At 48.8% G+C, this 24,787-nt stretch overlaps 3 protein-coding genes across 22 annotated transcripts in view; 2 read left to right on the forward strand and 1 right to left on the reverse strand.

The window, feature by feature from the left end:
• Positions 1 to 5,255, forward strand: part of MICAL1 (microtubule associated monooxygenase, calponin and LIM domain containing 1) — an 11,281-nt gene extending 6,026 nt beyond the window's left edge. For 10 of the 18 annotated variants that reach the window (XM_082732011.1, XM_082731998.1, XM_082732009.1 and 7 more), the window contains 15 exons: positions 60 to 141; positions 698 to 845; positions 1,171 to 1,373; positions 1,522 to 1,610; positions 1,732 to 1,773; positions 1,950 to 2,033; positions 2,157 to 2,313; positions 2,594 to 2,667; positions 2,956 to 3,232; positions 3,353 to 3,462; positions 3,717 to 3,830; positions 3,934 to 4,027; positions 4,182 to 4,281; positions 4,384 to 4,457; positions 4,984 to 5,255. In XM_082732011.1, the coding sequence (XP_082588137.1) occupies positions 60 to 141; positions 698 to 845; positions 1,171 to 1,373; positions 1,522 to 1,610; positions 1,732 to 1,773; positions 1,950 to 2,033; positions 2,157 to 2,313; positions 2,594 to 2,667; positions 2,956 to 3,232; positions 3,353 to 3,462; positions 3,717 to 3,830; positions 3,934 to 4,027; positions 4,182 to 4,281; positions 4,384 to 4,457; positions 4,984 to 5,132 (1,797 nt within the window). In that variant the 3' untranslated portion in view covers positions 5,133 to 5,255. The remainder of the gene's footprint in view (positions 1 to 59; positions 142 to 697; positions 846 to 1,170; positions 1,374 to 1,521; positions 1,611 to 1,731; positions 1,774 to 1,949; positions 2,034 to 2,156; positions 2,314 to 2,593; positions 2,668 to 2,955; positions 3,233 to 3,352; positions 3,463 to 3,716; positions 3,831 to 3,933; positions 4,028 to 4,181; positions 4,282 to 4,383; positions 4,458 to 4,983) is intronic. The other 8 variants (XM_082732002.1, XM_082732000.1, XM_082732001.1 and 5 more) reach the window with 2 other exon arrangements.
• A 138-nt stretch (positions 5,256 to 5,393) lies between these two features.
• SMPD2 (sphingomyelin phosphodiesterase 2) lies at positions 5,394 to 8,261 on the reverse strand. The gene is made up of 10 exons (XM_082732046.1): positions 8,135 to 8,261; positions 7,833 to 7,929; positions 7,653 to 7,729; positions 7,217 to 7,310; positions 6,983 to 7,072; positions 6,665 to 6,747; positions 6,403 to 6,535; positions 6,204 to 6,308; positions 5,896 to 6,049; positions 5,394 to 5,796 (listed from the first exon to the last, which is right to left on the reverse strand). The coding sequence occupies exons 1-10, from the start codon at positions 8,182 to 8,184 to the stop codon at positions 5,411 to 5,413; spliced, it is 1,269 nt and encodes a 422-aa protein (XP_082588172.1). The 5' UTR covers positions 8,185 to 8,261; the 3' UTR covers positions 5,394 to 5,410.
• Positions 8,183 to 24,787, forward strand: part of PPIL6 (peptidylprolyl isomerase like 6) — a gene marked incomplete at its 5' end in the record, with an annotated part of 34,235 nt that continues 17,630 nt past the window's right edge. For 2 of the 3 annotated variants that reach the window (XR_014312162.1, XM_082732026.1), the window contains 5 exons: positions 8,183 to 8,908; positions 12,325 to 12,420; positions 15,401 to 15,589; positions 19,274 to 19,336; positions 19,463 to 19,610. Coding sequence is in view for 2 of the 3 variants with exons in the window: in XM_082732026.1 (XP_082588152.1) it covers positions 8,183 to 8,908; positions 12,325 to 12,420; positions 15,401 to 15,589; positions 19,274 to 19,336; positions 19,463 to 19,610 (1,222 nt within the window). Of the gene's footprint in view, positions 8,909 to 12,324; positions 12,421 to 15,400; positions 15,590 to 19,273; positions 19,337 to 19,462; positions 19,611 to 23,937; positions 24,091 to 24,787 lie in introns of those variants that run through there. The other variant, XM_082732027.1, reaches the window with a different exon arrangement.

Here is a 24,787-nt window from a genome sequence, read left to right on the forward strand (position 1 = left end):
TACCCATGGGCTGAGGCGGGTGGTCAGCCTGTCTGGAGACCTGAAGGGGGCTGCCTTAGGTACGAGACCTGTATGACGTGGTGGCCAAGGAGCCCGTGAGGAGGAACAGTGACAAGACAGATACAGGAAAGCTGGCCGCAGGTGAGCAAGCCTTCCTTGGCTAAGGGTGGGGCAGTGGGGCGGGCGGGTTTTCTAAAATATTTGCCACCCAGTGTGGTGCCAGCCCCAGCCATCAGCCCGGTGGCAGCCTCAGGCCAAGGGAGGACAGTGGGAAGTCTGAGGCCTCCCCAAGGGCACGGGGGGCAGCAGCGCACAGAGCAGGGGCCCGTCTGCGCGCCCGTAAGTCAGTACGATACCAAGCCCTACGGCCCCTCTGGCGGCAGCCGGCAGCCTGCAGCCCGCTGAGCCCTCCCAGCCTTGCAGACCTGCCCTCCCTTTGAGGCTCCGGGCCTCCTGTGTCCCTCAGTTCACGGCCTCCTGCTCTCTCTGTGGTTAGCGGGCATTCCACTTGATTGGCTCCTCCACTTTATTCCAGAAAGAGACAGCTGGGATGAAGGCAGTGTCGCTCAGTAGTGGCTTAGTTGGCACCCCCAGAAAGGATGGGCCCTGCCTGCTCCTCCCAGACTGACCTCTGTGCCCAGAGACCAGGCTCCCTTTGAGCCAGGGCCCTGGGGCACAGGACAGCGTCCTCTCTCAGGGTCGGCAGGCACCCAGGAGGAATTGCTACGCTGGTGCCAGGAGCAGACGGCTGGGTACCCAGGTGTCCACGTCACTGACCTGTCCTCCTCCTGGGCTGACGGGCGAGCTCTGTGCGCCCTGGTGCACCGGCTGCGGCCTGGCCTGCTGTGAGTCCAATTCAGGCTCGGCGCTCCCTGGCAGACCATACCTCTCGTGCCTCTGCAGCAGCGTGGACTGGGGGGCAGAGCACTGTGTAGGAGTAGCCCCCCGTCCCCCGTTGAGGGCCAGTGCACCACTTGCTGGTGGTCGACCTGTCCAAGTCACTGCACGTCCCCAAGTTTTGTGGGAGTCTAGAGCAGAGAATAAACCCCTTGTGCCCTAGCCTCCTTTTGTGCCCCACCAGCCCCTGCCTGCTGCTCATTCCTCATCCTCTCCCCCTTTGCTGGGCCCGGTGCTGGTCTCCCATGGACTGTTCTCCCCAACTTCGCACAGGGAACCCTCAGAGCTGCAAGGGCTGGGGGCCCTGGAAGCGACTGCTTGGGCGCTAAAGATGGCGGAGCACGAGCTGGGCATCACGCCTGTGGTGTCTGCAAAGGCAGTGGTGGCAGGGAGTGACCCACTGGGCCTCATCGCATACCTCAGCCACTTCCACAGCACCTTCAAGAACGTGCCCCACAACCCAGGTGGCCTAGAGGGTAGGAGCAAGGGAGGGGGGAGGTGGGGGGATGGGAGGGTGAGGTGCCCTCTGAGGGACAGCTGGGAGCGGGGTCCTGGGCTGGACCGTAGCTGTCTGGAGGCACAGCACTGACACCCCGTCCACCTGGACACCCCCGTTCTCTGCAGGCCCTGCCAGCCAAGGCTTTCCAGGGAGCTCCAGTGCTGTGCTGTTCCTGGGCAAACTGCAGAGGACCCTGCAACGGACCCGGGCCCAGGTGCGCGTCTGGGCATGGTCGGAGCTGAGCAGTGGGGGTGCCTGGGATGATGGGGAGGACATTCATGGTGGCGGCAGGGCTGCAGCTCAGAGCGCCATGCTGAGTATAGATCTTGTTGCAGGAAAATGGGGAGGATACTGGTGGCAAGAAGCCGCGCCTGGAGGTAAATGCATGTAGGGCTGCAGTCCCCTGCTCTCTCCTGCGTGTTCTCTCCTGCATTCTCTAACCCTCCTACCCAGCTTCCCTTCCTGGCTCACTTCTTTTTCACATCTTTCTAGTCTATGCAAACAGCCACTCTCCTGCCCCTCCACCTCCCTCCCTGAACACTTACATCCTTAGGTAGAAGCTAAGAGCCCAAGTACTGAGGAGCCACCTGCCCCAGAGTCTGGTGTACCCCCGACACCCCCATCCCAACCCCAGGAGGTGAGAAAGGGGGCCCTGTCTGCAGAGGCCTGGGAAAGGCAAAAAGGGGTGTTTCAAGGATAAGGAAGAACTCTGCAGCTGGCCTTGACCCCAGGTGACCCTGTGGTCTGGGGGTCGATGCAGGCCGGTGCCGGGGACCTATGTGCCCTCTGTGGAGAACAGCTCTATATCCTGGAGCGCCTCTGTGCTGACGGCCGCTTCTTTCATCGGAACTGCTTCCGCTGCCACACCTGTGAGGCCACACTGCGGCCGGGTGACTACGGGCAGCACCCAGGAGATGGTAAGCAGGCCTGGCCCTGTCTGGGGGCATGGAACTTGAAACTGGAGAGAAACTGGGGTGCTGGGTGGTGGCAACAAGCCCCAAATGGCATTTTTCTCCCCTGAGTTCAAAGTCTTCTCTGTTCCTTCCATATCCCCCAATGTGGGGTTCTAAGGAACCAGGCCAGCAGAAATTCACCTGCAAATCAAGTCCCGTCAGCCCTGCCCTCGCTGATCAACAGAGTATCTGGGTATCGGGCTGCTGACATCTTATATCTGCTTCCCTCCTCTACCCTTTCCAGGATATTTCTACTGCTTCCAGCACCTGCCCCAGCCAGGCCACAAGGATGGCCCTGACCCAGGCCCCAAGAGTCAGGTAAAAACTATGAAATCGTGTGTTGGGGGTGTGGGAAAGAGTAAAGGGGTCTCTCCAAGCCTAGCAGACTTCACTGGGGGTAACTGAATGTTCTCCTCCTTTAGAAGGAAAGCTGCATGAAGGCAGAGATTTTTATTACTGATGTATCTCAAGTGTCTCAAACACTGCCTAACACCGTTTGCTGAAGGGCATCAGTGAACGAATACCAGGGTCCACATTTGTCTAAAGGAGTGGCCTTGGCCGCACAATGGGCAGGTCACTGACCAAACTACATGGTGGCTTTTCTAGGACCTCCCCACACCGGATGAAAATAGCATGCCATCGGGGCCCTCAACTTCTGTCATCCCCCAGGAGGGGACCAGTCCTGTCCCAAACCCCAGCCAGCCTACCCGTCGCCTGATCCGCCTCTCCAGCCCAGAACGCCAGCGGCTGTCCTCCCTTAAGCTTACCCCTGACCCAGAACTGGAACCTCCCCCCAAGCCTCCCCGCAGCTGCTCTGCCTTGGCCCGCCAGGCCCTGGAGGGCAGCTTTGTAGGTTGGGGAATACCAGTCCAGAGCCCTCAAGGTACTGCTTTGCCCAGATGCACTCACCCAGGGTCGCTGGTCCTGGGATTTCTGAAAGGGGAATGCTAGGGAATGGGAAGGGAGGCCATGGGGCCCAGGCCATGTCTACTCCCCTGTTCAGTTGTTGTGGCCATGAAGGAGGAGCAGGAACAGAGTCCTCCCTCCAGTGAAGAGGAGGAGGAGGAGGAAGAGGCAGAGGAAACCATGGCTTTGGACTCAGACACGCAAGAGGTGAGGAGGAACCTGGCCACCTATCCCACCACAGACAGCACGTCCTCTAAACATGCCCCACCGCCAGGAAAAACTATAGAATGCTCCCTCTGAGCCAGTCTCTCAGAATTTCTAAGCCTTTGTCTGTTCTACTGGAACTTACCCTATCTCCAGCCCAGGAAGTTCTGTCTTCTTCCAGCTTTCCCAGCCCCTACCCAACGAGGGGGCCGGGAGGCGGGCAGGTCCTACCTCTGACTGGCCCGACCCTGCCATAGGCTCTGCTGACCTTCGCCAAGAACTCAGGCACCATGAGCAAGTACCCAACATGGCGTCGGACTCTGCTGCGCCATGCCAGGGAGGAGGAGATGAAGCGGTTCTGCAAGGCCCAGGTGAGGTCAGGGGTTTGCCGTTCCGACGGGGGTCAGAGTTTCTCTGAAGCTCTGCACTTGAGCCATCCAAAGACTCCTGGGCCTCCTGTCTTATCCCGCTCAGGCTGTCCAGCGGCGACTACATGAGATTGAGACTGCTGTGGGAGAGCTGGAGGCCGAGGGCACGAAGGTGGAGCAGGCTTTGAGAAGCCAGAGCAGTGAGTAAAGATGGGGGGGCGGGGGGCACAAGCTAGGACATCCCTCCGCCCCCAGCACTCCCTCCAGCCACCAGACTGTGTCCCCGCGGGCTCTACTCCTCATGCTTCTGAGACCTTCTGACCCCCCCCCGCCCCCATTCTTCGTTCCCGACAGCATCCCCAGAACAGCAAAAGGCACAATGGCTGGAACAGCTGCTACAGCTCGTTCAGAAGAAGAACAGCCTGCTGGCGGAGGAGGCCGAGCTCATGCTCACGTAAGGCGCAGGAGGTGGGGACAGCTGGCACGGGAGCCAGGCCCCAGCCGGGTCCTTGGTCACCCTGGACAGCTATGCCTCTTCGATCCCTGCCCTCCACAGGGTGAAACTGCTGAGCCTAGAGGAGCAGCAGTGTGAGGTGGACCAGGAGCTCCGAGGCTACATGAACCTGGAAGGTAGGTGGGACCGGGGGAGAGGCTGGCGTTCACACAGCCTCACGACCTCAGATACTGACCAAGGCACATGGTCCTCTAGTCTGAGTGCCTCTGAAGCATTTCAGGAGGAAGCCAGGGAAGGGGGCGCCAAGCCCCTCCTCTGCCTTCAGCTGGGGCTGCACAGCTGGACTTTTAGCTTAAGATTACTTATTGTAAAAACGGTGCTGCCGCAGGGGCACCTGGCTGACTCAGCTGGACGAGCATGTGACTCTTGATCTCAAGGTCGTGAGTTCAAGCCCCATGTTCGGTGTACAAATAACATATATCGTATGTATACAATATATACCGTATCAATCAATCACTCGACCTGGACTAAAAACGGTGCTGCTGCTACCAGTGCGAGCAAACCGCTCATGTGGACAGACCCAATTTTACAGATGAGGAAACAAAGCCCAAGTTGTGAAAGTCACATAGGTGGGGATTAAGCTGTGTCTTTCCTGCCTCCCCGCCCAATTCCCTGTTCTCTAAGCTTTGTGCTCTTCTTCAGAAGCTCTAAAGACCCCTGCTGATCGTCAGGCTGAGGAACAGCTCCTGAAGAAGCTGCTGGATGTGGTGGAGAGGCGAGATGAAATTGTCCGCTTCCAGGAGGAACGTAGGCTCAGTGAGCTGGCCTCAAGGCCGGGGGCCCAGGGCTAAAAGGGCGGGCTGCCTGCCCTCTTTCCTACAAGGAAGACCACCTCAACCCAGGACTGTGGCACCCTGCTCATCTGGGCTGCCTGGGTTGGGGACTCACTGTTTACAATAAAAATGTTTCTGCCAGACAGGGCTTAGGCTGCCTACAGGTGGGAGGTACGGTGTGCAGGGAGAGTAGACATGTAGGAGGCCTGACCATCTATATTATGACAGTCGCAATGACCAGTGGCCCCAGTTGCTGCCTCTACAAGGAAAAGCCGGAGCCACGAAAGTGTCAAGCTTTATTGTTCCTCAGTTCCATCCCCCTCCTGCTGCCCTAGGAGCAGGGCTGGCCGAGACTCTGGGCCTGAATCCTGGGCCTCCCTTGCCCTTCCCAACACATGCTGGAGCTCAGCCCGAGCCCCAGATAAGCCCTTGGCCTCCTGCATGTGGAAGAGGTAGACTGCCCCCGCCCCTAGCAGCAGTCCTACACTGGGAGTCCAGAGAAGTATGGCAACTTCCCTGACGCCTCCTCCAGCTGCCAAGGCACACAGGAAGGCCAGGAGAAGCAGCCCTAGACCAATCACATAGCTGGCGAAGGTGGCCCACCAGCGGGCTTGAGCCACGCCCAGGTCCAGCTCCCTCCAGGCCTCCTTTAATACACTGATCAACTGTGATCCTTCTGGTCCTAGAATAAGGCAGGGCAGTGGGGCAGGAGAGAGAAGGTCAGCGTGGAGTGGCTGCCTTGTGGTGGGAAGGGACCCAGGGAAAGGGTGGGGTGACTTACCATGAGTAGGGCTGGGGGTGTGCTGGGGGGGGCTGTGTCTCACACACAGAGTAGCCATCAGGGCCTCGTGATCAGAGAGGGGGCTGCCACTGTGAGGATCATGGCCTGTAGTGGTTCTAAGAGTCTTACAGGAGATGTAGAAGCCAGAAACCGCCTAGGAAAAAGTCAGGGCCAGAAACATCTTTGAGGGCCTCTCCCCATTCTGCAGGCATCAGTGATCTAAGATCTAGACTAGCTGGACAGAAGATGAGCAAGCAAAAGCTGGTGAACAACAGAGACGCGGTGGGTGAAGACACACGAAGACTGACCTTATACAGTACATAGTCAATGCGGATGCCAAACGGAAATGGCTCTAGCTCCCGCTGGTTGACGTAGCAGTTCTCAGGTACCATGGTACAGCCTTCCTCAGAGCCCTAGAGGAACAAGTGGTTCACACTAGATGTGGGGGAGAAAGATGAGAGACGCTGGGGGAGTAGGCATGGAAATAATCAGGTGCCAGGTCCTCACCTTGAAGTCCCGGGTCTCCAGGTAGGCATCATGCAGCCCCGTCCACTCCTTTAGCAGGCGGCAGCCCAGGTCCTTCGGGTGCAAGTTGAGGTCCCCACACAGCAGAACCACATCAGCCTTCTTGGATGTGTGGCTGGGGGAACCAGGTTGGTGAGGCAGGCGTTCTTCCCTGACCAGCTCTGCCCTCCCATAAGTGGGGCCCTGGCCACCCCTCAACCCCTGGTCCCACCCCACTTCCCCTGTCCAGCCCAGGCTCACACACTGGATGAACTGGGCCAGTTCCCAAGCTTGGGCCACACGGTGTGTTAGGTAGATGTCCTTCTGTCGATTGTACTCGGCATGGAGCTGAGTGAGACAGGTGAGCTTATAGCACATGAGGCTGACAGTCCCTACCGAGGGTCTAAATCACGCTTGTGTCTGTCTCTTGGCATGATACTTGGTTAAAAAATGGGCAAACCTTGCCCCCTAACCTCTGAAGATCCCGCCCACCAGCCTCAGCCTCAGGCAGCCCAACTAGAGGAGTCCCATCTCTCCCTCCCAGGACCAGGACGCCTGTCCCAGCCCTGCCAGCTTCACTCACATGGGTCACGTAGACATTGAGCACCAGTCCACTTAGATGGAGCACCAGGAGCCCCACAGCCTTCCCGCAGAACCAGTCTCCATGATGGACCTACAGGCAAGAGGGAGCAGGAACTCAGGGCACGGCTATCTTCCTTCAGCCCATCCCCTGTGACCCAGGGAAGTCGGTCTCTTTTACCATGTGTTACTGGGGGGGGGGGGGATGAAGGTGGAAGAGATCTGAGATAAGGCTTACCATGTAGGGGTACCCGTTGAGGGTGTAGACATGCTGGGTGAATTCCTGGATAGGATGTTTGGAGAAGACGCAGAGGCCACTGCCAATGATACCACTGCAAACCAAGTCCTGATTAATAGCCCAGAGAAGTAGAAAGAGAAAGACCCAGGCCTGTTCCCTTCCCTCTTCTCCCAGCTTCTATCAGCTACTTTTCTTCTGCGTTTGCTGCTGAGATCAGCACCAGAGCAAAGCTCCAGGCAACAGCCTATGTGGGATGATAACAGTGTGTCCTGATAAGGCTGGGACGGGCTGGAGCGCGTGACTCTTCCCGGTTCCACCGACTCCTGCACCCACACCCAGAGGACAGAGGGAGGGTGCAGGTAGGATAGGGAAGGGCGGGTGGGGCCGCGAGCTTCCCGATCGGAGAACAGGCTTCCAGACCGGGTGGGCGTCTCACCTCCTGAAGTAGTGGGCAGCCGGGTAGGTGGGCAACAGCTTCTGTCTCAGGTGCTGGAAGTCCTGCTCACTCCACACCTGAGGGAAGTGGTGAAGCCCCCGGGAGAAGTCCCCTCAAGCGTCCCCAGCCGCCCCCTAGCCCGTCCCAGCCAGGGGTGCACACCAGCTCCACACTGCCCACCTCTTCCAGGAGGGCTAGGTCGAAGCTCTCCATGTTGAGAAAGTCTCCCAGGCGCTTCATGCGCTCGGCCCGGCGCTTGCTCAGGTAGGGAATGCCCCTGAGGACGACAAGGGCCCGGGAAGGCGATGGCTGCGGGCGCGCGGGAGCTGGGGCCGCAGCGGGCGGGGAGGTGCGGGCGCCCCCCGCCCCCGGACGCTGGAGGACAGGGTGGAGCCGGGGCCCGGATGGGAGCGAGGCCGCCGTCCTCCGGCTGAGGGGGCGAACGCAGCTGCGGCCCGGACCCACCCCGCCGGCCCTCTCACCAGCAGTTGAGGTTAAAGATCCTCAGTCGCAGAGTGAAGTTGGGCTTCATGGCGAGCGCGCTCCGCGGGTGCGGGACGGCACGGCCTCCCCGGCGGCGGCGGGAACCGGGGCGGGCGGGCGGCGCCGCCTCCCCGGGCGGTGCGCACAGGTGGTCGGCCCCGCCCCCGCGCGCCCCGGAAGGCCCCGGCCTCCCAGCGCGCGCCGCTCAGGCCCTGGGCCGGGGTCCGACTCCGCGGGCAGCCGGCCCGCTCCCCGCGGCCCCCGCGCAACGGGCCGCACGCCAACCCGGAAAGGCGATCTACCGCGAAATCAGGCGCTGCCGGCGGGCGAGGGCCGCGCGCGACGTCCCTGTAAGGGGAAGACCAGAGCGGGGTTCGGCCGGCCGGGCCGACGCACGCGGGGCCCCCGGGGAGCTCCCCGTTCCTTTTCGCAGAAGCTCCGGCCCCGGCCCCGGCCGCCCGCGCGCGCTCTCCCGCCCCTCGCCCGGCTCACCAACAACAGGAGCAAAGTTGAGAGACGACAGGGCCGTCGCCGCCGGCCCCCTCGCGTCCTTCCTCCCAGCTGGGGACGGGGGCGGAGCCGCGCGGTTGCCCGGCGACGCGCAGTGTTTGTGCTCCGAGCCGTCCCCCAGCGCCGCCATGGCCAGCCCGAAGCAGTGCCGGCCCAAGTCGGCCCCGTGCCGCTCGCGGTCGCCGCCCGAGCAGCCGCTGCGGGTGAAGGTGGTGGGGCTCTTCAAAAGCTCCAGCTTTCAGGTGGCGAAGAGCGCGGCTGAGGTAACCGCGAGAAAACCGCACGTGTGGGCGGCCCTTCCGGTCTGCCGGTCTCGCGCCTCCTGGCGACGGGGGTCGGTGTTCCGGGAGGTGGTGGGGATGTGTCCCCGCCGGCCTGGCTCAGTCCGTTGAATCCCAGGGGCAGGGACGGGTCTGGTGGACGTTCCACTTCGAGAAGGGCTACCTTTAAAGGGGGATCGTAGTGAAGGAAGGTTCAGAATCTTGCTGGGTGAGGGAGGGTAATTCCCCCCCCCCCCCCGGTTATCCACATATTTTATTTCCACATCAATTTTTACTTGCGTTATACATTTTTTTAAATTCATGAAAAAATGTTTAGGAAGAAGTGATACGGTATTGTTTTGTCACGAACTCCCTCCCCAAGCGATTTTTGGAAACTTCATTTGGGAAGTGATTTGGGACCCCGTCCTTTAAATTTTCTCTAGCATTTACTGCATTCGAATTAGGTGCTTAAGGGATTTCTCAAGAAATGACGCACGAGTGCTTTGGAGAATCCAGATATTTCTTTGTAAACACACGGAACGATATAAAAGGAAAAACACTTTAAGCGACTGGAAGAACTTGGCCAGGTCCGCAGTGGTGCAGCACACATACTACCCAAATGCAAGAGAAATGTAGAACTTGGCACATCTTTGGGGTTTGCACCGGGAATGCTACTGTTAAGATTATCCCCAAATTCTCTCCTTCAAAACCCCACCAGACTCTGGGACCATGCCCTGTGCATGTTTGTGTATCCCAAAGCATCTAGCTGGATACCTCATACAAAATGTTCTCAAACAGAAGAAATCTTAAGCAACTCCTGCATTCTTGCTGGCTCTAAGTCCACAAAGTTAAAGAAAAGTTTGTAATTATATCAAACACAGAAATAGTAATGGTCGACCTTAAAACAGCCAGTTATTTTACTAGCAAAATGGGTACATTTGATAATAGCACAAGAGTTGCAATTTGGGACATAGAGGCTATGGCAAACCAAGGCAATCTGCGAGATCAAAGGATAGGAACCTTATGGAGAAGAGGAGGAAGCTGGGAAGGGCTGCTCTGAAGAAAACTCCATTGACAGAAAGTGAGAGAGTTCAGGGTGGTGACAGTTTCTCACTGGCTGATTATCTTATTGGCCGCGCTTGGTGACATTTTTCTCTTCCTTCTGCTGGAGGAGTAAAATAGACTTACTCCTGTTGGGCATGCAAGGTTTGTCTCCAGACCTACTCGGGTCTGCAATCGAGGGGTGCGCTAGTAAGGCATGAGAGCTCCCCCTTCTGGCCTCCCGACGCCATTTAAAGTGAGGTTTCCTTTGCTCAGTTTCAGAGTAATTTGTGAAACAGGTGAGGTTTACATCAAGAGGAAGAGAATAAGCAGTAAGTCTGTGAAAATGATACATGGATCATCAAAATAAGCAGAAATTGTGGGCTGTTAGCTGGGCTGATGGGCTCTATAAAGTTCATGTCTCAAGCTGTATTTAATGAATTTAAGGAAAATTGTTCCTCCTTGTTTTTCTTTAGCTCCTTTTCTGAGGGCACAAGTTTTTTGTGCCTGCTCCACACTGTAGAGAAAGTGTTGGCAATTTTATTCCATAAAGCCTAGATGTTAAATTATTAGGCTTTCAGGGCCACCAGCTGTAGGGATCTCAGTCACATCTAGATTTTGAACAAAAGTGGCCAGACAATATGTAAATGAATGGTGGTTTTCCAATAAAACTTAATTATGAATACTGAAGTTTGACTTGCATATAATTTCTTTCACATGACATGAAAGATGTCAACTTTTCATCTTTTTTCAACTCCTTAAAATCTGAAAATTTTTCTTAGCTTTCAAATCTTAGAAAAACAGACAGATTTGGCCTACTGGCCACAGCTTGCCTACAATGTCTTTGTTATATTAGTAACGTTAATTTTCCCTTGCTTAAGCTTTGACCTACTGTAGCTCTCTTTGGATATGAAAACCTATCACTGTAAATTGAGTCAGTTTGACCTTAATAAAGGATATGGCTTTGAATAATTTCACAACATGATCATTTGGTGAGCAATCCTCAATACCGAATTTACTGTCAGAAATTTAGATTTGTGGAGAGTATTACATAGATTCTAATTTGGATGTAGTCTGTTCTAGACACTAAATTATGAAGAAAGTATGACGAAGTATGCTTAATTTGAAAACTGTTGGGCTTATTAGTTATTCTGTATGGTCCCCCAGTTAGAAACACAATTGCCCCACACTGAGCATGGATCCTAGAACTGTGACAAAGGGCACATCATCACCTATTAGTTGGGCAAGAGTCTAAGAAGGAAATGACCTAACTGCTATTGCCCTCCGGTCCGAAGGGCAGGATACACTCATGCCCTGGTTTCTCCCCCTCGGAAATCCACCTTGATGAAGCATGCCAGGCTAGTGTCCTCTTTTAGGCCACAGTCGGACCGCTATGCTCTGTCCTTAGTGGAGAAGGCGCCCAGTGCAGCAGCCAGCTGTCACTTTTCCCTGTTGGGCAGATCTCTTCCTCAGCCCCACTCAGAAAGGTGAGGCCTGTTCATGCCTCACCTGCCTTCTCTTGCATGACCAGGAAGCAAAATGCAACATACCAGGAATTAACATTTTTTTTTTTTTGACAGGGATTGTTAACCAGTAAGAATCTTCTCTGATCCATATAGACAAAATAATATATGTTAAACCAAAATATGCTCAGGATCTAAACCTAACATATTTAGTATTAACTTCACTTTTTCACAAAGGGTGTAACCACACCAATATCCTTTTGGTCATTCTCCACATATCAATAAATTAATAACATTTGCTTTCGTGAAAAGTATCTGTAGAGGGAGAGGGATGGGTTAAACAGGGGCTGGGGATTAAGAAGGGCACTTGTCCTAGTGAGCACCTATTGATGTATCCAACTGTTGAGTCACTATACTGTACACCTGAAACTAAAAAAAACACTAGTTAAAAAAAAGTAACATCTTCTTTTCATTAAAAAAATAAAAGTATCTGTAGATCCACTACAGTTTAGTAAGAGTTTAATTTAGGGAAAAACTGGTCCTAAAAGAACATGGCAAATCACGAAATTTGTTCATTTGCTCATTCATTTGCTATGTGTGGGTGGTCCACTGTGTGCCAGATGTTGAGACCAGTGGGAGTACATGAAAACTAGGACATACATAGTCCTGGCCCTCAAGGAGCTCATACTCTAGAATAATGAGAGGCAAGTAAGCCAGAGCCCCAAGGATGAGCTGGGGAGTGACTTAATGGAGGTAAGTACAGGGGCCTCTGGGAGCAAGAAGGGGACATCTAAGCCAGATTGTGTGGCCTGGGTATGTGCTATATAAAAGCTGAAGCCCCCCATAAAAAATGGAAATGATTTCAACTTTAAAAGAGAACTCACTCTAAAATAATTATTCTATTTTGAAACCTAGGCTCTGAAGACTAATTATCCATCCAAATTTGAAGATCCTATAATAGTTCCTCTTCAAGAATTTGCATGGGATCAATATCTACAGGAGAAAAAAAGGGTAAAGGATGCTTGGGATATGGGGAATGAGCAAAGTTTTGCTTCAATCACTCAACTATGCATTGTTTTGGAGAAACAGGAGTACTGATTTTAGAGCAACTAGATTTAATTTCTCTAAATTATATACTTTTCCTAAATCATTTCAAATCACTTTACCAGGCTGATTTTAAGAAAAAGTAAAACATTTACAGGATTTTTCTTTTGGAACATGGGATAAAGGTAAGTTTCAGACTCTCAATGCTGCTAGTTACCCCTGCCAGTGGTTAGCCCGCTCTCCCTGCACACTGCTTACTCACACTTCCTGTGACACCCGGGCACTTGTGGTTTTTACTCTGGAAGGTCTTGGTGGTCTACAGCACAGACACAGTGCTTGTGGCCTTGGGAGCTCTGTGACAGGCACCAAGTTCTCATACAACCACCTTGTCCTAATTAAGCTTTCTCTCTGCCTTCTCCCCACTAAAAGCACCCTTGGAGAATCCCAGGCCCCAGGGCTAGCAGAGCCTGCCTAGGGACAGCAGATACATTTCCTCTTGGGTGCCAACCCTAACCATTTGGTAATGCTGCCTAGAACATGTGACACGAAGAGTTCTAAGGTGGTATCCTGGCCCAGCCATACCTCATTCTGGGGTGAGGTGGGAATGGGGTACACTTCCTGCTTGCCATCCCTGGCCCAAACTGTAAAGTCCCAGTCCTGGTTTCCCTGCCCCACCCCCATCTCCCCAGTAGCTGATGAAAATCCCATGTCCCCTGACCAGCCCTGGTTGCACGAGGATGTCCTGTGACCCTGTGGTCATCCTACAGATAATGCTGCTGTACAGTACCATGCCACTGTGCAGTCCCATGAGTGCTGCAGGACAGAGTGCACAATACATTTGTTAAGTCTCATGCCATTTTCAGAGCCATAATACATTCTCATTGAATTCAGATAGAATAGTCAAACACCTACATATGGCGCTTATTATAGGCCACACACTATTCTTTGACCTAGGTATCGATTAACTCCAATCCTTACAACTGGGATGTCCAGTGGTCCTGCTTTGCCTGGTTCTGAGGGCTTTCCTGGGAGCCAGAATTTCAATGCTAAAGCTGGGGCAGTCCTAGACAAACTGGGACAGCTGGTCAGGACAGTTGGTTACCTTAACAAAAATATGTTTTTCTTAATTTTTATCACCAAACTACTTAAACTGCCTAAGAGTCTCACGCTCTCCACCTACAGGAGAGCCATGATCTCGAGCTCTGTGGTCTGGACCCACTCCTCTTACAGATCCCACTGGATTCTTAGACCAGTGTGGATTCTCTTCTGCAGTTTCCTGTCATCTCAGCCTGGGTTATTGACCTTGGGATGTTTTGTGTTCTCTTCCTTCTGCACTTCTCACGGGGCCTGAATGAGGCCTTCTAGGTAATCACCGCTGCTTCTCTCCACCTTTTCTTTATTCCCTATCCTTCCTTCCTTCCCTTTCCCACCCTCATCTCTTGGACACCTGCCACTTTATCCTTTTCTTGTTTCAGGCCAGGTTTGGTCCTTCCTCAATGTAAGCATTGTGCACTGTGTCATATGTGGTGCTTCTTAGCACATCTGAGGTTAGGTCTGGGCTGGCCTTATGTTTTAGCAGAATGTAATGCCTCCTCTGAGTGGTGGCTTCTGGGCCTCTGGGAAGGCCTTTCTCTCCCCTCTAAAAAGGGCAGCATCTTATGTCTCTGTGCTGGAAAGCCCCAGAAACCAGTGGGTCCAGGCCACTATCGAGAGGCATAAGAGGAGGCCTCATGCACAGAGGACCCACGGAGATGAAGCATCTACATCATGAGGCTCCGAGTAAAGCATACCTTCTACTGCATTTCTCCCACCAGGTTAAATAAATATCCACGTTAGCCATAGCTGGGATAAATAAATAAAGGTCCCTTTTTAAAGTTATGCATTCTATAAAATGTGATAACACTGATAAATCTAAACAGTTTAGGGGCTATTGACCCGCACACTTTATCCGTGATTTATAGTTCAGCATGAAGAAGTTTATTCTTTTCCTCAAACCAGGTTTTGATACGGGTGTCAGGATGGGATCTGAAATCCGGGAGAAGAGCTGGGAGTGCAGCAAATGGGCTGGATGTAAACTGTTCCCCAAGTCAGCAGTTCCCCAAGTGCGGTCTCCAGCCCTGCAACATCAGCATCTCCTGGGATGTTGTCAGACATGCAAATTCTCAGGCCCCATTCTAGAATCAGAAACTCGGGTGGGGCTCAGGAATCTGTAATTCTGCTTGCCTGCTAACATTTGAGAACAGCTGTCCCAAATTATTCATACTTTTGCCAGGACTGGGACTGGGTCATAATAAACCGGATCTTCCGAGGGGGCATTAATCAGGGTCACACACTAGGGATGTAGGAGGTTGACCGTTAGTGTTTGGATAAACACACCAATGTACTTCATTTTAAGGGGCTTAGACTTAAAAGTGTTGACAAAGGTGAGCTCTCTCCCTCCTTACCCTGGAGTGCACCAGAAGTCCCTGCTGGCCCCCCTGGTTCCCTTTCCCTGAACCCACTCCTGGAGAAAATCATTCTTTCTATCCTTGGCACTGTAAACCATGCATTACTCAGAACGCTTAGCCTTTCCAAGTATACACACAGTAAAATGTACTCAGAAATGAAGCCAGAGACTACATTTTGTTTTTAAGTTGACATAACACGTATGCTATGCACAAAAATTTTTATTACCAGATCACTGTCTACTTTGAATGACTGTACCATTTTTAGTATTACTTTTAGGTCCTTCTTTGCTTTCAGTGATGCCGGACTCTTAAAAATGTTCTTAAATTCTGTTTGAGAGCAAAATTCTAAAAGATGGCCAAAAAAATCCATTATTTTTTTTTTAAAGATTCGGTTAGAGTCTATTCCAAGCTCTGGCTTGTGCTTATAGCAAGATGGGGTTCCCCCACAACCACGACCACAATACACTTTTTTTTTTTTTTTTAATCCTCTTCCTTTATAGGAACTCAAGAATGAAATCTGGGAATATTCTTCCTATGTGATGTGTTTTGTTAATGATCAGCTCCTGGGTGATGCATTTGATCTTCAGAAATGGGCTCAGAAGATGTGGGATATAGTTGATTTTAAGCCCCCTGAACTTTATGAGGCACTTACTGTGGATTATGCTGCTAAATTCTTAACACACACCAAGGTAAGTTACACTAATTTTTAAAGAAAAATAGTGGAATCTCTGATCATTTATATTGATTCAGCATAAATTACTGATATCCTCACAAAGGAATATAAATGGTAGAACACTAGGTTTTAAGTTCTCAGCGGTCTATAATCCAGTTGCAAAGGATTATATATAATATTGCAGGATTTGGCTGAACAGTGTGCAAAGCAAGCATACCTCACAGCAGGCAGACTGCATGGGGAGAGAGCATCCCTGTTCAAACATTTCTACTCCCCATTAGAGATTTATATGCATTAATTAGCCATTTTAAAACATAAAGAGCCTCCCCCTGCTTCAGAGAAGTTCAAGCGAATCATCCATTCCCCTTTAGTATGAAATATTTTATTTTATTTTATTTTATTTTTTAAAAGATTTTATTTATTTATTTGACAGACAGAGATCACAAGTAGGCAGAGAGGCAGGCAGAGAGAGAGAAGAGGAAGCAAGCTCCCTGCTGAGCAGAGAGCCGGATGTGGGGCTCGATCCTAGGACTCTGGGATCATGACCTGAGCTGAAGGCAGAGGCTTTAACCCACTGAGCCACCCAGGCGCCCCTAGTATGAAAAATTTTAATTAGTACTTTCTAACACCTAAGTGAGAGGTACTGCACTAAGCAAATGGAAAGTTTGAGAAGAAAGGTGACGTTTTAAATATTTTATTTGAGGGAGAGAAAGAGCACAAGTAGGGGGTAAGATGGGGTAGAGGCAAAGGGAGAAGCAATTTCCCGCTGAGTGGGGAGCCCGACGTGGGGCTCAATCCCAGGACCCCAGGGTCATGACCTGACCTGAAGGCAGACACTTAACTGACTGAGCCACCTAGTCGCCCTGAAAGATGACATTTTAAATTATGACATGTAGATGGCAAGAGCAGGACCAGACAAGCTGAGGTCCTGGAGAGGTTTCCAATGAACAGTCATGAAGCTTGAGGTCCAGGAGGGTGAGAGACAGATATCAAGGCGGAATGGCAACAGAGGTAAACGTACTTTGTAATTCTGCTCAGAAGCTTGTTACAACACCAAGAACCGCATGCTGAAAATCATTTCACGCTTATAGTGGCCTGTGCCCACAGAAAGACCCAGTGCTAGGATTTGAGCCATAAAAAGGCAAAGGCCTTTGTTTCCTTCATCTTCATTTAACTGTTAATTGCCTTAAGCACAATCTGAAACATAGTATGAACTCAGTAAATGTCTGATGAATAAACAATGTGCTTGGAAAATACTAGAAACTCTGTGGTAAGGGGAGGAATGTAATATTCACAGCCGTTAATTCCTACACGGACAAGGGTCTAAAAGTGCCCAGTGTATTCAGGGAAGGGTGAGGGACAGCAAGGAGGCCAGAATAATAGGAAATGAGGCTGGGAACATGAGCATATCAGTCACCACCAATACCAAGCTACTTACGGAGAAAAGGTTTGCATTGAAAGGATATTGGTAACCTCACAACTGACAGGAAAGCTGGAGAACCAGGTTTTGGAAAGCAGGAAGGAACCAAGGGAGGCCTGGCAGCAGGAAAACGTGGCCAGAGTCACGTTCCAGAAGTGTGCAGCTGGGATGCTGCCATGGTGCCTGCTGGCCCTGTGTTCACATTGCCACCTTCACTGAGAAGCACTTCTCAACTGGTGTCTTTGCACCATTCCCTGGAGATCCAACGCCCTGGGCAGGAGCACCAGACTAATCCAACCCAAGTCGTATCCCCACACACCCTGGCTCTCACAGAGTTGGCGGGGAGGGAGAATAGTGTCTTTAGTGTCTTGAAAGGGTGGGGGTCCCAGAGGGAGTTTTCCAAATAGGAAACATCCCCAGATGTTAAGGAGGGGGAGGAAAAAAACCCCAAACAGATCCACTAAAAAAAGGTTGAACTTAGTCCATTCTGAACTGCATTCGAAACGAAAGAGTTAGCTTTTTTTTCTAGAAGGGAGCTGAGCCAACAGAACTTTTCATAAAGAGTATGACTTAATCTTTGCTTTTTTGGAAAAAGTGTTAGGGCTGTGCAAAAACAGGGTGGAGTAGGGAGAGCTTGGTGGCAGGGTGATCACTTGGAACACTGCTAGAGTAGTGTGGCTTGGAGATGATGACAACCCGAATTTATGGCAGTAAGGAGGAAGGACTCGGATTCCAGAGAAAATCTTTAAATTTTTTCGTGCAGAGGCTACATTTTTCTTGCTGCAGGGACTTGTTTACTTCTGGGTTGCAATGATATAGCAGATAATTATGTTTGCATGTTTGGCTGCTAGGTGACATTACCTGGTGTCGTGCTTATTTACTCTTTCATTGGAATTGTCAGAATTATCTACTCTTGACAACTGCATAAAGATAATATATTGACACAGAGGGAAGTTTAATGATGCCTGAATGGTCTTACCCATTTCATAAATGAATTGTGATTTCTAGTGTATCATCTTTTTCTGCCCAAGCCTGTGACATTTACTATATTATGCCTCTTATAATAAAGTTATAATATTCTCTTACAATTTAGAACTTGTAGTACAGAAGCTGAGGGGCACAAAAAAGTTAATCATAATTACTATGGACATAATACTACATTCCCGGGTGCCAGATAACACAATATTATTAGAGTCTCTTAATTTAAAAAAAAAAAAAAAGGCTTAAGTGACATGAAGTAGTGACAGTGATACCATAAAAGTGATTTTATTTATATTTCCTAGATTCTTAAGAAATAGGGCAGGGCAAGTTATGCAGCCTGTTAAATCAGGTGCCATCTTTCTGTATGAGAAGGGTGTCCAAGAACTGAAATGTACCCCATTTAGATGTGCTCTGCTCCCTAAATGAGTGCTACCATGATGGAGACCAGGTTTTCATTCTGGATGCCTCTTTGTAAAACTAGACGAGATCACACAAACGTTAGCTGTCTCTACCAGAAAGGATGCCAGATGGAAACGAGAGCTGGGAGTATCTGGGAGCATGAGATCATGACTGAAGTAATACGAAAGCACAGCATATTCTCTTCCCTTCCCCTGGTCCCACACCTCCTATGGATATGATATCCTTGTATTCCCACCCGGAAAGGACGTGGCCTGGCTCTGGGTAGCTCCTTGGCGCTCTCTCTCAAATTCTAGCACACATGTAACCAAACCCATGACACTCGTGCTGGATGTTTCCCAAAATTACTCAGAACAGAAAATTCCCAAAGGGACCCACTAGTGTTCCCTTCCACATCTAGCTTGCAATGTAGGGGATAACTAGGCCATGTGTTCTCAGTCTGGCGTGCAGGTAAAGGTTATTCAAAGCTTCACTACTGAAGGGTTTTAAAGAACATGTTATTTAAATATATTGGAAAGACTTGATATAATAAAATGAAACAAACTTCTTTAATCATTACTTTAACTTTGCTGTTACATTATCCACTGTTGCTTTTGATTTTTTTTTTTGTCAGAGAGCGAGCTTGCGCACAAGCAGGGGTAGTAGCAGACAGAAGGATAAGCAGGCTCCCCACTGAGCAGGGAGCCCAATGCAGGTCTTGATCCCAGGACCCTGGGATCATGACCTGAGCTGAAGGCAGAGCTTAACTGATTGAGCCACCGAGGTGTCCCTGCTTTTGAAATCTTATCACCAAAAACATTATTCTGTGGTATTTTGGGTCATTTCTAAGACTTTCTTCTAAGATACTGACCTGCATTCTCTTTTTCTCACTAATTTTAATAGCATGCTTTTGTGTTCTTGGACATTTCTATTGATTTTTATCCAATTGGAAGACTGGTTTTTGAGGTAAGAGGCTTTTTGTTTTTCTTATTTTTGCTATTTTTTTTAAATAAGTGGGAGGTGGAGGGAAGAATCTGTAACTGTCAAAATACTAAATATTTAATCTTTGAAACCTTTTATTCTTGTTTGTAGCTCTACTGTGATGCATGTCCCAAAACATGTAGAAACTTTCAAGTCTTGTGCACAGGAAAAGCAGAGTTTTCTCAAAGTGGAATCAGGCTACATTACGTAGGTTCAATTTTTCATCGAGTAGTACCAAATGGTTGGATACAAGGAGGAGGTAAGTTGAAAATCTTAAATGCAACTTAATTATAACATCAAATCAGAATGTCCAGAATTTTGTTTATCTACCTTTGTGAAGTGCGTATAGAATTAGATATATTTATATTAGATATTACATATATTGAAAGGGTATTTTATATGCCCGAATGATTAAGACATTCATACTTTTAAAGAATGTCCTAAATTTTGAAATAAACAAATCTATAAAGTTTTGTTACACAGAATATTCCAAATTAAAAAGTGATACAAGAAAGGAAGATACCTTTTATATAAAAAATATAATTTTAAATGTTCATCTAAATAGGGGCACCTTGGGGCACCTGGGTGGCTCAGTCGTTAAGTGTCTGCCTTTGGCTCTGGTCATGATCCCAGGGTCCTGGGATCGAGCCCCACATCAGGCTCTCTGCTCGGCAGGAAGCTTGCTTTCCATCTCCCACTCCCCCTGCTTGTGTTCCTGCTCTCACTGTCTCTCTGTCAAATAAATAAATAAAATCTTTTAAAAAGTAAATAACTAAATAAATAGGGGTGCCTGGGTGCCTCAGTTGGTGAGCATCCAGCTCTTGATTTCAGTTCAGGTCATGATCTCGGGTGATGAGATAGAGCCGCCGAGTCATCGAGCTCCACATCAGGCTCCATGCCCAGTGTGGGGCTTGATGAAGATTCTCTCTCTCCCCCTCCCGCACCTCTTTAAAAAAAGAAAAATGCTCACCAAAATAAATAGGAGTACCTAGAAAATACAGTGCTTTTAAGACATATCCTAAAGGTAGGAATTTGAAAACAACTTATTTCTCACCAAAGATGTTACATTGTTACAGTATAAAAGAAAGAGGTAAAGCATTTTGTTCTCCATTTTCGCTTTCTTTTTAGGTCAGTCCTTTGACTTCACACAGACTAGGTCTCTGACTAACAGCACAAAATTAAATTTCAAAGGCCTTTTGGAAGGTATCCCACAGGGAACAATCAGGCAGCAATTTAAAAATAATTGGCTTAGAGTGTAAGGAGATTTGCTTGAACTTGATGAAATATGCAGAGGCTTAAAATTAATAATGCTTAATTATTTTTCTACAATCTGGAACATTCTGAAGCTGATGAGAAATATGCCAGGCATTTGTATGAAAATTAACTTTTTTTCCTCAGTTTCTCTAAAACTGAGATCATATCACCCATAGTGTTATCTAACCTCATTATTTTCTCACTTCATATACATGTATGGTATGTCTTCTGTGTCAACAAACATAAACATGTACAGTTTTTAGGGTATGTCTAGCTTTTCATATATTGCTATACTAATTTACAGTTGGCTCTTGAACAATAAGGAATGTGAACTGTGGGGGGTCCACTGATTTTTTACAGTACAGTACTGTAAATGTATTTTTTCTTATGATTTTCTTTTTTGTTTATATTTATTTATTTATTTATTTGAGAGAGTGAGAGAGAGAGAGCATGAACAGGGGGAAGGGTAGAGAGAGAAGCAGGCTCCCTGTTGAGCAGGAAGCCCAAGGCAGAACTCAATCCCAAGATCCTGGGATCATGGCCTGGGCCAAAGGGAGACACTTAACTGATTGAGCCACCTGGATGACCCTTTTCCTTTCAAAGATTTATTTATTTGAGAGAGAGAGAGTGCGCTCGTGCGCACATGCGGGGCAAGGGCAGAGGGAGATGGGGAGAGAGTCTAAAGCACACTGTGCCGAGCATGGAACCCCTTGTGGGGCTAGATCTCATGACCTGGAGATCATGACCTGAATCAAAACCAAAAGTTGAATGTTTAACCGACTGTGCCCCCCAGGCACCCCTTCCTTATGATTTTCTCGGTAACTTTTTTTTTCCCTCTAGCTTCCTTTATTGTAAGAATACAGCATATAATACATAAAACCCACAAAATATGCATTGACTATTTATGTCACTAGTAAGACTTCTGGTCAACTGTAGACTATTAATAGTTAAACTGAAATTTAATTTAACCCCTGCATTGTTCAAAGGTCAATTGTAACTAATTCCCCAGTGGTGAACATGTAGATTGTTTTCAAGTATTTTTTGGTATAAAACCATGCTCAAGGGGGCCAATATCAGGATTTCCTGAAACTTAGTTCAGTGTTGACTATTATGTTCTGGGCTCTCAGATGCTGTTTTTTGTTTTATTTGGTTTCTGGTAAGAGGTGCACCTCCCCTTCTAGAGCCCCAGCACAAGATTTGGGAAAAGTGGGTCATATGACTTGTTTACTTATTTGAAATAAAATCTCCAAATAGTAGCATGCACACATCTTGGTTCATGATTTCAAATGACAAAGCAACAAGGTTAGTTAAGGACAGTTTGAGAACAAGTGCTGATTACTAGATTCAAACCCAACTGATACATACCAGTTGTTCCACTTAGGACGTAGGCACTTAGCATCTCTGAATCAGTTTCTTAATCATAACATGGGGGAAAATATGATATCATAGGATGTGGCAAGGGTTCAGGATTCAGTGACATGGTATATTGGAAGTACCAAGCTCTATAAATGTTCTCCCTTCAGATTTGCACAAGACTGTGGGGAGAATTTTGGAATATGGTTAATGTGGTTTTATGCTGTGCTTCAGGATGCCTCCCAACACTGCTGGTTGCCTGATGGGACCAGCAGGGCCTACATGGTCAACACTACCCCTAGCCTCACCTCATCCTCTGACATCTCCCCTTGCTCTGCTCCACACACTGGCCTCCTTGCTGTTTCCTAAGCACATCAAGCATACATGAGCTTAAGGTCTTTTGCTTTTCCTCTGCCTGGGACACACCCCACCCAGCTATGCCTCAGTGAGCCTCTTACTTCAACCTCTAATCTGTTTTGGATTTTTGCCCAGAGTTCATCTCAGCAAGACTTCCTGATCGTCCTATTTAAAACTGCCACTTCGCTCTCCACACAGGTCTCCTCACCTACTTCCCTGCTGCTCTCCTATCCCCTAATTTTTATTTTAAAAATATTTTATTTTGGTTCATAGCACTTTTCATCACTGGACATAATATTACGTATTTCCTGAAGAATTTGTTTAGTGTCTGTTCTTCTTCATTAGACTATAAATAAATTTCACAAAGGTAGAGGATTTTATCTATTTTGTTCACTGTTATATCCCCAGGTTCCAGAACAGTGCCTGGTATATAGTAAATTCTTAAAAAAAAATACTGTTGAAAGTATGAACAAATAAATGGACAGATAAATAAGAAATATACATTCTACTCATTTGTAAAGTACAAAATGAAAGAAGATATCAAGTCATGAAGCCACTTTGGTGGGATTCTCCGTTTGTGGCTCCAACAAGGCTTACTGCTTTCCGAAGGACTTGTTCTTCTTTTTTTAAAATTAATTAATTAATTATTTTTATAAACATATTATATATATATTTTTAAAGATTTTATTTATTTATTTGACAGACAGAGATCACAAGTAGGCAGAGAGGCAGGCGGTGGGGGGGGGGGGGGAAGCAGGCTACCTGCTGAGCAGAGAGCCTGACACGGGGCTCAATCCCAGAACCCTGGGATCATGACCTGAGCCAGAGGCAGAAGCTTAAACCCACTGAGCCACCCAGGTGCCCCCATATAATATATTTTTATCCCCAGGGGTTCAGGTCTGTGAATCACCAGGTTTACACACTTCACAGCACTCACCAAAGCACATACCCTCCCCAGTGTCCATAACCCCCCCCTTCTCCCAATCCCCCCTCCCCCCAGCAACCCTCAGTTTGTTTTGTGAGATTAAGAGTCACTTATGGTTTGTCTCCCTCCCAATCCCATCTTGTTTCATTGATTCTTCTCCTACTCCCTTAAGCCCCCATGTTGCATCACCACTTCCTCATATCAGGAAGACCATATGATAGTTGTCTTTCTCCGCTTAACTTATTTCGCTAAGCATGATATGCTCTAGTTGCATCCACGTCGTCGCAAATGGCAAGATTTCATTTCTTTTGATGGCTGCACAGTATTCTATTGTGTATATATACCACATCTTCTTGATCCATTCATCTGTTGATGGACATCTAGATTCTTTCCATAGTTTGGCTATTGTGGACATTGCTGCTATAAACATTCGGGTGCACATGCCCCTTCCGAAGGACTTCTTGAGATAGATTTTAATACATTTTTGTCATCATCATCAGCATCAATATAATGAGGGTGCAGATGGTGGTAATGAGAAGGTGCATTCCCTAAGCATGCAATGCTGCATGACCACGGCCACCTGTGAACAAGCCTGATGCTCTGCCCGGCATTGCACTAAGTGCTGTCAGTAGAACCTGATTTCCTTTAATCCTCGGGATTACCTGCAAGACACTGACCATTATTCCTCTCTATACAGATGAGGAAACAAGCTTGAAAAAGGTAACTAACATCAAGATTGAAATCGAAGTCATCTGATTTTAAAGTTTACTTTGGACCACTACTCTGCATTGTGGAATTTGTCGTCAGAAGTATCGAAATAACATTAGGTATAGAAGGCTGAAATCATCACTAGCCATCAGGGAGATTCAAATTAAAGCCATATTGAGATATCACCTTACACCAGTTAGAATGGCCAAAATTAGCAAGACAGGAAACAACATGTGTTGGAGGGGATGTGGAGAAAGGGGAACCCTCTTCCACTGTTGGTGGGAATGCAAGTTGGTGCAGCCTCTTTGGAGAACAGTGTGGAGATTCCTCAAGAAATTAAAAATAGAGCTTCCCTATCGCCCTGCAATTGCACTCCTGGGTATTTACCCCAAAGATACAGATGTCGTGAAAAGAAGGGCCATCCGTACTCCAAGGTTTATAGCAGCAATGGCCACGGTCGCCAAACTGTGGAAAGAACCAAGATGCCCTTCAACGGACAAATGGATAAGGAAGATGTGGTCCATATACACTATGGAGTATTATGTCTCCCTCAGAAAGGATGAATACCCAACTTTTATAGCAACATGGACGGGACTGGAAGAGATTATGCTGAGTGAAATAAGTCAAGCAGAGAGAGTCAATCATCATATGGTTTCACTTTTTTGTGGAGCATAACAAATAGTATGGAGGACAGTTAGAAAGGAGAAGGGAGTTGGGGGAAATTGGAAGGGGAGGTGAATCATGAGAGACTATGGACTCTGAAAAACAATCTGAGGGGTTTCCAGGGGCGGGGGGTGGGAGGTTGGGGGAACCAGGTGGTGGGTATTGGAGAGAGCACA

The sequence above is a fragment of the Mustela nivalis genome, assembly GCF_964662115.1.
Source record: "Mustela nivalis genome assembly, chromosome: 5".
Classification (NCBI taxonomy): domain Eukaryota; kingdom Metazoa; phylum Chordata; class Mammalia; order Carnivora; family Mustelidae; genus Mustela; species Mustela nivalis.

Excerpts from the sequence above, each read along its gene's own strand:
- SMPD2 (XM_082732046.1), bottom strand. The coding sequence starts at position 8,184 with ATGAAGCCCAACTTCACTCTGCGACTGAGGATCTTTAACCTCAACTGC. Across the intron at positions 7,073-7,216 it reads TCAACGGGTACCCCTACATG|GTCCATCATGGAGACTGGTT; the intron begins GTAAGCCTTATC and ends TCTTGCCTGTAG. Across the intron at positions 6,050-6,203 it reads TTGACTATGTACTGTATAAG|GCGGTTTCTGGCTTCTACAT; the intron begins GTCAGTCTTCGT and ends ACTTTTTCCTAG.